The sequence below is a fragment of the Salmo trutta genome, chromosome 22 (genome assembly GCF_901001165.1).
Source record: "Salmo trutta chromosome 22, fSalTru1.1, whole genome shotgun sequence".
In the NCBI taxonomy this organism is placed as follows: Eukaryota; Metazoa; Chordata; class Actinopteri; order Salmoniformes; family Salmonidae; genus Salmo; species Salmo trutta.
This window is the reverse complement of record NC_042978.1, coordinates 45,936,603-45,949,875: the sequence shown is the minus strand read 5'-3', so window position 1 is coordinate 45,949,875 and position 13,273 is coordinate 45,936,603. Positions and strand designations below refer to the sequence as shown.

Below are 13,273 nucleotides of genomic sequence, written 5' to 3'. Positions count from 1 at the left end.
ATTGGTAGTTAGTTGTGCCCCAGGCAGGGAGACTGACACGATCCAACCCTGGATATCATGTCAGGGCAGTAGGAGTTAGTTGTGCCCCAGGCAGGGAGACTGACACGATCCAACCCTGGATATCATGTCAGGGCAGTGGCACAGGTGAAGGGTAGTCGTCGACCCCCCTAGTCCCACCAGTGTAGACCTGTCTTTGTGTGTTTGGGTAAGGTTATCTTACGGCAGCAACCACAAACCTGTAACTTATCCCATAGCCCACTTCCTTTAAGACTATTAGCCAATCCCGTCCTGAGGTGCGTGTGTGTGTCTTCACATCAGATAATTGCTGTGTAATTCACACACTCATTCCTCTAGGGCTGTAAAAACACTGCTTTGTTCAGAAGCAGATTCTGTTATGAACTCAGCAAATGTTTCTCAAGTGGTGTAGCACACAATGTGTTCCTGGACAATAAGTAGTGTAGTACACAATGTGTTCCTGGACAATAAGTGGTGTAGAACACAATGTGTTCCTGGACAATAAGTGGTGTAGCACACAATGTGTTCCTGGACAATAAGTGGTGTAGAACACAATGTGTTCCTGGACAATAAGTGGTGTAGCACACAATGTGTTCCTGGACAATAAGTGGTGTAGCACACAATGTGTTCCTGGACAATAAGTGGTGTAGCACACAATGTGTTCCTGGACAATAAGTGGTGTAGTACACAATGTGTTCCTGGACAATACGTGGTGTAGTACACAATGTGTTCCTGGACAATAAGTAGTGTAGTACACAATGTGTTCCTGGACAATAAGTGGTGTTGTACACAATGTGTTCCTGGACAATAAGTGGTGTAGTACACAATGTGTTCCTGGACAATAAGTGGTGTAGTACACAATGTGTTCCTGGACAATACGTGGTGTAGTACACAATGTGTTCCTGGACAATAAGTGGTGTAGTACACAATGTGTTCCTGGACAATAAGTGGTGTAGTACACAATGTGTTCCTGGACAATACGTGGTGTAGTAGACAATGTGTTCCTGGACAATAATGAACATAGTTTCAGTAATCTTGAATCTCTCCTCTCACCCCTCTTCTCTCCTCCCCCTCTCCTCCCCTCTTCTCTCTCCCCCTCCCCTCCTCTCCCTCCCCCCTGCTGCCTATTGCTTCCCCCTAGGAGGTGGCCCTGTGTAGACAGCTCCCTGTGGACTCTGAGAGCATGGCACCAGCTCCCAGCCCCGGTGGCAACCCTGCCCAGCCCATGACCCAGGGCAACATGCCCACCAACGGAGCCGACCCCTTCCTCAACAGGCAAGTGCACTCCTGACTCAATTCAAATCAAAGGGCCTTATTGGCATGGGAAGCACATGTTAACACTTCCAAAGCAAGTGAAATAGATAATAAACAAAGGTGAAATAAACAATCAAAAATGAACAGTTAACATTACATTTACAGAATTTCCAAAAGAATAAAAGTCATTTCAAATGTCATATTATGACTATATACAGTGTTGCAATGATGTGCTGCTGTTTCTTCTCATCTGTCTCTCTCTCTCTTATTTCCCTCATTCTCCCTTCTTTCTCAACTCCCCCTCTGTCCCTCTTCTTTCAACTCCCCCTCTGTCCCCCTTCTTTCTCAACACCTCCTCTGTCTCCCTTCTTTCTCAACTCCCCCTCTGTCCCTCTTCTCCTTCTACTCTCAGCCTGGTTATTAGATGGGATCACTTTATTAATAGGTTTGTTTTTCTTCCTCTGTGATCCACAGTGGTCACTTCCAGCACTCCCGAGAGCAGAGCACAGACAGTGGCCTGGGGCTGGGCTGTTACAGCATCCCCACCACCCCAGAGGACTTCCTGAATAACATGGAGGAGATGGACACAGGTAGTACACTTTCTCCGGCTGTCTCTCTCACCTTCTCGTTCTCTCACTCTCAAATTCAAGCTACTTTATTGGCATGAAAAACATTGCGTCTGTTTTTGCCAAAGCAACAATGTATTTAATAAACATTGTAATAAAAATAATGAACAATAATACAAATAAAAAACTAAAGTCAATAGTGGAAATATAATAAATAATAGTGACGATAAAAGGCTAAACATGGAAAATGGAACTGTCATCATCATCATTACATCAGTACCACCACTACTACCACCACCACTACCATCACCACTACCATTACTACTACTGCTACTACTACTACTACTACTACCATCACCACTACCATTACTACTACCACTACTACTACTGCTACTACTACTACTACTACCACCACCACCACTACCATTACTACTACCACTACTACTACTACTACTACCACCACCACCACTACCACTACCACTATCATTACCACCACTACCACCATTACCACCACTACCGCCACTACCATTACTACTACCGCCACTAACACTACTACTACCGCCACTACCATTACTACTACCGCCACTACCATTACTACTACCGCCACTAACACTACTACTACCGCCACTAACACTACTACTACCGCCACTAACACTACTACTACCGCCACTAACACTACTACTACCGCCACTAACACTACTACTACCGCCACTAACACTACTACTACCGCCACTAACACTACTACTACCGCCACTACCATTACTACTACCGCCACTAACACTACTACTACCGCCACTAACACTACTACTACCGCCACTAACACTACTACTACCGCCACTACCATTACTACTACCGCCACTACCATTACTACTACCGCCACTACACTACTACTACCGCCACTAACACTACTACTACCGCCACTAACACTACTACTACCGCCACTAACACTACTACTACCGCCACTAACACTACTACTACCGCCACTACCACTACTACTACCGCCACTAACACTACTACTACCGCCACTACCATTACTACTACCGCCACTACCATTACTACCATCACTATTACTACTACCGCCACTACCATTACCATTACCGCCACTACCATTACCACCATCACTATTACTACCACCACTACCACCACCACTACCACTACCACTACCACATTTACATTTTACATTTTAGTCATTTAGCAGACACTCTTATCCAGAGCGACTTACAGTAGTGAATGCATACATTTCATTTAATGCATTTAAAAAAATATATATATATATATTTATTTTTTGTACTGGCCCCCCGTGGGAATCGAACCCACAACCCTGGCGTTGCAAACACCATACTCTACCAACTGAGCCACAGGGGAGGCCACCACTACCATTACTACTACTACCATTACTACTACCAGCACTACCATTACCACTACTACCACTGCTACCATTACTACTACTACTACCACTGCTACCATTACTACTACTACCACCACTACCATTACTACTACTACCACTGCTACCATTACTACTACTACCACTGCTACCATTACTACTACTACCACTGCTACCATTACTACTACTACCACTGCTACCATTACTACTACTACCACCGCTACCATTACTACTACTACTACCACTGCTACCATTACTACTACTACCACTGCTACCATTACTACTACTACCACTGCTACCATTACTGCTACTACCACCGCTACCATTACTACTACTACTACCACCGCTACCATTACTACTACCACTGCTACCATTACTACTACTACCACCGCTACCATTACTACTACTACCACTGCTACCATTACTACTACTACCACCACTACCATTACTACTACTACTACCGCACTACCATTACTACTACCGCCACTACCATTACTACTACCGCCACTACCATTACTACTACCGCCACTACCATTACTACTACCGCCACTACCATTACTACTACCGCCACTAACACTACTACTACCGCCACTACCATTACTACTACCGCCACTAACACTACTACTACCGCCACTAACACTACTACTACCGCCACTAACACTACTACTACGCCACTACCATTACTACTACCGCCACTACCATTACTACTACCGCCACTAACACTACTACTACCACCACTACCACTACTACTACCGCCACTAACACTACTACTACCGCCACTAACACTACTACTACGCCACTACCATTACTACTACCGCCACTACCATTACTACTACCGCCACTAACACTACTACTACCGCCACTACCACTACTACTACCGCCACTAACACTACTACTACCGCCACTAACACTACTACTACCGCCACTAACACTACTACTACCGCCACTAACACTACTACTACCGCCACTAACACTACTACTACCGCCACTAACACTACTACTACCGCCACTAACACTACTACTACCGCCACTACCATTACTACTACCGCCACTACCATTACTACTACCGCCACTACCATTACTACTACCGCCATTACCATTACTACCATCACTATTACTACTACCGCCACTACCATTACCATTACCGCCACTACCATTACCACCATCACTATTACTACCACCACTACCACCACCACTACCACTACCACATTTACATTTTACATTTTAGTCGGTTAGCAGACGCTCTTATCCAGAGCGACTTACAGTAGTGAATGCATACATTTCATTTAATGCATTTAAAAATATATATATATATATATATTTCTTTTTTGTACTGGCCCCCCGTGGGAATCGAACCCACAACCCTGGCGTTGCAAACACCATACTCTACCAACTGAGCCACAGGGGAGGCCACCACTACCATTACTACTACTACCATTACCACTACTACCATTACTACTACCAGCACTACCATTACCACTACTACCACTGCTACCATTACTACTACTACTACCACTGCTACCATTACTACTACTACCACCACTACCATTACTACTACTACCACTGCTACCATTACTACTACTACCACCGCTACCATTACTACTACTACCACTGCTACCATTACTACTACTACTACTACTGCTACCATTACTACTACTACCACTGCTACCATTACTACTGCTACCATTACTACTACTACCACCGCTACCATTACTACTACTACTACCACTGCTACCATTACTACTACTACCACTGCTACCATTACTACTACTACCACTGCTACCATTACTACTACTACCACCGCTACCATTACTACTACTACTACCACCGCTACCATTACTACTACCACTGCTACCATTACTACTACTACCACCGCTACCATTACTACTACTACTACCACTGCTACCATTACTACTACTACCACCACTACCATTACTACTACTACTACCGCCACTACCATTACTACTACTACTACCACTACTACTACCGCCACTAACACTACTACTACCGCCACTACCATTACTACTACCGCCACTACCACTACTACTACCACCACTAACACCACTACTACTACCGCCACTACCATTACTACTACCGCCACTAACACTACTACTACCGCCACTAACACTACTACTACCGCCACTAACACTACTACTACCGCCACTACCATTACTACTACCGCCACTAACACTACTACTACCGCCACTAACACTACTACTACCGCCACTAACACTACTACTACGCACTAACACTACTACTACCGCCACTAACACTACTACTACCGCCACTAACACTACTACTACGCCACTACCACTACTACTACCGCCACTAACACTACTACTACCGCCACTACCATTACTACTACCGCCACTACCACTACTACTACCGCCACTAACACCACTACTACTACCGCCACTACCATTACTACTACCGCCACTAACACTACTACTACCGCCACTAACCACTACTACTACCGCCACTACCATTACTACTACCGCCACTAACACTACTACTACCGCCACTAACACTACTACTACCGCCACTAACACTACTACTACCGCCACTAACACTACTACTACCGCCACTACCACTACTACTACCGCCACTACCACTACTACTACCGCCACTACCACTACTACTACCGCCACTACCACTACTACTACCGCCACTAACACCACTACTACTACCGCCACTACCACTACTACTACCGCCACTACCACTACTACTACCGCCACTAACACTACTACTACCGCCACTAACACTACTACTACCGCCACTAACACTACTACTACCGCCACTAACACTACTACTACCGCCACTAACACTACTACTACCGCCACTAACACTACTACTACTACCGCCACTAACACTACTACTACTACCGCCACTAACACTACTACTACCGCCACTACCATTACTACTACCGCCACTACCATTACTACTACCGCCACTACCATTACTACTACCGCCACTACCATTACTACTACCGCCACTACCATTACTACTACCGCCATTACCATTACTACCATCACTATTACTACTACCGCCACTACCATTACCGCCACTACCATTACCACCATCACTATTACTACCACCACTACCACCACCACTACCACTACCACATTTACATTTTACATTTTAGTCATTTAGCAGACGCTCTTATCCAGAGCGACTTACAGTAGTGAATGCATACATTTCATTTAATGCATTTAAAAAAATATATATATATATATTTCTTTTTTGTACTGGCCCCCCGTGGGAATCGAACCCACAACCCTGGCGTTGCAAACACCATACTCTACCAACTGAGCCACAGGGGAGGCCACCACTACCATTACTACTACTACCATTACCACTACTACCATTACTACTACCAGCACTACCATTACCACTACTACCACTGCTACCATTACTACTACTACTACCACTGCTACCATTACTACTACTACCACCGCTACCATTACTACTACTACCACCGCTACCATTACTACTACTACCACTGCTACCATTACTACTACTACCACTGCTACCATTACTACTACTACCACTGCTACCATTACTACTACTACCATTACTACTACTACCACCGCTACCATTACTACTACTACTACCACTGCTACCATTACTACTACTACCACTGCTACCATTACTACTACTACCACTGCTACCATTACTACTACTACCACCGCTACCATTACTACTACTACTACCACCGCTACCATTACTACTACTACCACTGCTACCATTACTACTACTACCACCGCTACCATTACTACTACTACCACTGCTACCATTACTACTACCGCCACTAACACTACTACTACCAACACTACCATTACTACTACCGCCACTACCATTACTACTACCGCCACTAACACTACTACTACCGCCACTACCATTACTACTACCGCCACTACCATTACTACTACCGCCACTAACACTACTACTACCGCCACTACCATTACTACTACCGCCACTACCATTACTACTACCGCCACTAACACTACTACTACCGCCACTAACACTACTACTACCGCCACTAACACTACTACTACCGCCACTACCACTACTACTACCGCCACTACCACTACTACTACCGCCACTACCATTACTACTACCGCCACTACCATTACTACTACCGCCACTAACACTACTACTACCGCCACTACCATTACTACTACCGCCACTACCATTACTACTACCGCCACTACCATTACTACTACCGCCACTACCATTACTACTACCGCCACTACCATTACTACTACCACCACTACTACTACTACCACTACCATCACCACTACTACTACCGCCACTACCATTACTACTACCGCCACTAACACTACTACTACCGCCACTAACACTACTACTACCGCCACTAACACTACTACTACCGCCACTAACACTACCGCCACTACCATTACTACTACCGCCACTAACACCACTACTACTACCGCCACTACCATTACTACTACCGCCACTAACACTACTACTACCGCCACTAACACTACTACTACCGCCACTAACACTACTACTACCGCCACTAACACTACTACTACCGCCACTACCACTACTACTACCGCCACTACCATTACTACTACCGCCACTAACACTACTACTACCGCCACTAACACTACTACTACCGCCACTAACACTACTACTACCGCCACTACCATTACTACTACCGCCACTACCATTACTACTACCGCCACTACCATTACTACTACCGCCACTACCATTACTACTACCGCCACTACCATTACTACTACCGCCACTACCATTACTACTACCGCCACTACCATCACTACTACCGCCACTACCGCCACTACCATTACCATTACCGCCACTACCATTACCACCATCACTATTACTACCACCACTACCACCACCACTACCACATTTACATTTTACATTTTAGTCATTTAGCAGACGCTCTTATCCAGAGCGACTTACAGTAGTGAATGCATACATTTCATTTAATGCATTTAAAAAAATATATATATATATATATTTTTTTTGTACTGGCCCCCCGTGGGAATCGAACCCACAACCCTGGAGTTGCAAACACCATACTCTACCAACTGAGCCACAGGGGAGGCCACCACTACCATTACCACTACTACCATTACCACTACTACCATTACTACTACCAGCACTACCACTACTACCACTGCTACCATTACTACTACTACCACTGCTACCATTACTACTACTACCACTGCTACCATTACTACTACTACCACCGCTACCATTACTACTACTACTACTACTACCACTGCTACCATTACTACTACTACCACTGCTACCATTACTACTACTACCACTGCTACCATTACTACTACTACCACTGCTACCATTACTACTACTACCACTGCTACCATTACTACTACTACCACCGCTACCATTACTACTACTACTACCACTGCTACCATTACTACTACTACCACTGCTACCATTACTACTACTACTACTGCTACCATTACTACTACTACCACCGCTACCATTACTACTACTACTACTACTACCACCGCTACCATTACTACTACCACTGCTACCATTACTACTACTACCACCACTACCATTACTACTACTACTACCACCACTACCATTACTACTACCACCACTACCATTACTACTACCACCACCACCATTACTACTACCACCACTACCATTACCACTACTACCACCACTACCACCATTACCACTACCATTACCACCACTACCACCATTACCACCACTACTACCATTACCACTACCATTACCACCACTACCATTACTACTACCACCACTACCATTACCACCATTACCACTACCACCACTACCATTACTACCACCACAACTACCATCACCATTACTTCCACCACTACCATTGCTACTACCACCACTACCATTACTACTACCACCACTACCATTACCGCTACCACTACTACCATTACTGCTACCACCACTACCACTACCATTACTGCTACCTCCACTACCATTGCCGCTACCTCCACTACCATTACCGCTACCTCCACTACCATTACCGCTACCACCACTACCATTACCGCTACCACCACTACCATTACCACTACCACTACCATTACTACTACTACCACTACCATTACTACTACCACCACTACCATTACCACTACTACCATCACCATTACTGCTACCACCACTACCGTCACCATTACTGCTACCACCACTACCATTACCACTACTACCATTACCACCACTACCACCATTACCACTACCACCACTACCATTACTACTACCAGCATTACCACTACCATTACCACTACCATTACCACTACCACCACTACCATTACTACCACCACCACTACCATCACCATTACTGCTACCACCACTACCGTCACCATTACTGCTACCACCACTACCATTACCACTACTACCATTACCACCACTACCACCATTACCACTACCACCACTACCATTACTACTACCAGCATTACCACTACCATTACCACCACTACCATTACCACTACCACCACTACCATTACTACCACCACCACTACCATCACCATTACTTCTACCATTACCACTACTACCGTCACCATTACTGCTACCACCACTACCACCACTACCATTACTGCTACCACCACTATCGTCACCATTACCGCTACTACCCCCGCTACCATCACCATTATTACTACCACGCCACCATTACCATCATCATCATTAAACTGCTATCATTACTCTCCCTCTCTCTCTCTGATTCTCTCTCCTCTCCCCCTCCCCTCCAGGTGAGAGCATGGCCCAGGCGGGCAGTATGAACGTGTCCCAGCACAGCAGCTTCCCCGACTTCCTGGACTCCCTGCCAGGGACCAACGTGGACCTGGGAACTCTGGAGGGAGCGGACCTCATCCCCATTCTAAACGATGTGGAGTCAGTCCTCAACAAGAGCGAGCCCTTCCTCACCTGGCTGTAAACACACACACACACACACACACACACACACACACACACACACACACACACACACACATCTTCTACACACACACACACACACGTACAACCCTAAACACACAGACCAACACACACACGCCCAACAAACAGGACGAAAGACTCCACGTATCTAAAGACTCTGTCTGTGCTGCCTTTAGCGACCTATTCAAATCAGCTTGATTTATGTGTCCAGTAATATTACCCTCTGTCTGCCCGATCACCTATCAATCTGAGGTCAGTTCAGGTTAAAGATATATAAAGAGTATTAACCAAAGCCTTGAGAGAACAAAATCAAATCATGACACGTATTAAAGTGAATACTGTATGGTAACAAAAGTTAGTAGTTTTGTATGTTCTGTAAGACTCGCCCACCCTGGTTTTGGAATCACAATAGATGTTATTTTTTACAACTTTCCTGTCTCTCTTGGGGTGACACTCTATGTTGAACAAGTACTTGGTGAACAAAAAAAATTAGAATAATTATTGGCGTCCAATGGTATTGCTTTGTCATGACTAAATGTATGCAGAGAGGCTTTTTTACCAATAGGTGGCGCTATTGCTTAAGCTACTGTCGTTATGAAATGGATCTTTACTGGCTACAAGGCTGTCCGTCTGTAGTGCACCTCTGTCGGCTACAGCACTGTAAACCTTCTTATCTATCACCAACAGTATTTGAACTGTCAGTTTGGGTTTGAATTAACAACCCACATTGTTACTGTTGTTTCTGTTCATTAAGAAAACAACCGCAGATTTACTTTTACATCAGCATTAGTAGCCATGGGAACAAAGTGTGTTGTATACCAAATAATGTTTCCTATTGTTCGCTACAATGTCACTACAAAAGCTTTAAAACTTTAAAATTGTACCTAGTTTGATTTTTAAACAGAACTGTTTTTTTATTTTATTATTTTAATAATTGTACTCCAATGTAGCTAATTGAACACTAAAATATCATGCCTCAGTTATGCAACAATGTAAAATTCTGTATTCTAATACGTACACTTTTTTTTTTATATCATACTATAGTATTTGTTTTTTTCTGATCTCTAAAATAGCCTTGATGGGTTCTTTGCATCTGGTGCCATTTGTAGGACTTATAATATAGTTTGCATTTTTGTATTTATCAAGAGAGATTCAATTTTTTAGTTCAATTTTTTTTACATTTTTTTTTTTATGAAATTGAGATTTCAAAGCACTACAAATCAGCAAAATGATTGAAATATATCTGATCATGAAGTGAATGTTGAAGTTAGATGATCACCAGACGTTTTTGTTTCAATATGCGTTGACGCTTGATAATCCTTCATACGCAAACTCTCCTTGGTCTTCGGTCTGTTTTTTTGGGGGGTTTGCAAAGGACACATTTTTTTTTCTAATATTTGTTCTACGGGGAAATATGCAACAATAGTCTTTTTATATGGTCTGAGGTTATTGTGCCTATACGTTTTTAGAGGATTTTTAGTGAATTGTCAGATTAGATTGGCATGGGGTTGGCATTCGGATCTTGTTTTAACGTGCCAGCCCCACAACACAATCTGCTCTGATCTTTTTTTCTACATTTGTCTCAGTTTTTGTATTTGCATGTTGATTGACATATTTGCTATTCCTAGCGTTAGGTGGTCTATAGCCCGACCTTATATTGAGTCTGGTTACTATGTAGAACGTTAGAACTAAGAAGGTGAGGAAGTGATGGATCCTGGGTAGGGGCAGGTGAATTCGGGGGGGTTGTTGAGTTTAGGGAGGGTGAGGGGGGTGTTCAATGCACGCCAAAACACACTGGGAGGGTGAGAGGGGTGTGAGAAGGAGGGGCACACAGTTATCACAACACTACCACCTGTATCCTTGGAGTGGTGTGGATTGGGGGAAATGGTGTGGATTGGTATCAGAGATTGGAGGCCTCTATTACCCAGGCAAGGCCAAAGAAGGCTAGCTCTGACAGGGCTAGCAACATGCTAACTCATGCCCAGGGCTAGCAACATGCTAACTCATGCCCAGGCCCAGCTGACAGGGCTAGCAACAAGCTAACTCATGCCCAGGCCCAGCTGACTGGGCTAGCAACACACTAACTCATGCCCAGGCCCAGCTGACAGGGCTAGCAACATGCTAACTCATGCCCAGGCCCAGCTGACTGGGCTAGCAACATGCTAACTCAGGCCCAGCTGACAGGGCTAGCAACACGCTAACTCATGCCCAGGCCCAGCTGACAGGGCTAGCAACACGCTAACTCATGGCCAGACCCAGCTGACAGGGCTAGCAACATGCTAACTCATGCCTAGGCCCAGCTGACAGGGCTAGCAACATGCTAACTCATGCCCAGGCCCAGCAACATGCTATCTCATGCCCAGGCCCAGCTGACAGGGCTAGCAACACGCTAACTCATGCCCAGCTGATGAAAAGGGCTCCAGTGAGAAGTGGAGGTCTGTTTAGAATCAAACAAGGTTATTAATCCAATCACACAGCTGCCTCTCTTGGTGTCTCTGTGTCAGGGAGGTTCCCTGTTTTCGGTTGAATGATGTGCTGTTCCAGGTTCTAAGGGGGGAAACTGGGTAGGGCTGTCTGTGCACCATTACTGGGGACACAATTCAAGGTTGCACCAGTATGAAGGGCACAAGTTAAATGTTTGAGAAAATGGATGATAGCATTTGTATCAGATTGTCTTTTTGTAAATCTATACTTTAGGGGATATAAAGACCAGATGAAGAGAGAGATTCTAGAACACAGTGGTGGTGTTATACCATTAAGGGTTTGAGGAAATGGTTTGGTGTGGAGCACATGTTTTGACTAAAGGTGCATAGAGTGGCATGACATGGAATGGAATAGACAGGATAACGCTGTAGCAATATATAGCGCAGTATAGCGCAGTGGCTAGGCTACAGCTGCATGGTAGGATGGGACGGGGGTGTGTTGTCAGTAGTTACAGGGTTCTTGGAATGTTGAAGGCATGCTCATTGGTGGTGAAAATCAGACTAACAAAATGGCCGCATACTGTATCCTATCCTGGCAGTGTGGACTTCATTTTTACATGATGTAACCTCGGCAAGGAGTCTCTGAAAATTACAGTAACATGTTTAAAAAATATAAATAAATAAAGAATAAAATGGTGTCAGAA

At 44.6% G+C, this 13,273-nt stretch overlaps 1 protein-coding gene across 2 annotated transcripts in view; it reads left to right on the top strand.

Moving 5' to 3' along the window:
* The window catches only part of wwtr1 (WW domain containing transcription regulator 1), a 77,000-nt gene extending 63,727 nt beyond the window's left edge, over positions 1–13,273 (top strand). Inside the window, exons 4-6 of one of the 2 annotated variants that reach the window (XM_029708170.1) lie at positions 1,160–1,290; positions 1,744–1,859; positions 9,963–13,273. In XM_029708170.1, coding sequence (XP_029564030.1) covers positions 1,160–1,290; positions 1,744–1,859; positions 9,963–10,147 — 432 coding nt within the window. In that variant the 3' untranslated portion in view covers positions 10,148–13,273. Of the gene's footprint in view, positions 1–1,156; positions 1,291–1,743; positions 1,860–9,962 lie in introns of both variants that reach the window. The other variant, XM_029708169.1, reaches the window with a different exon arrangement.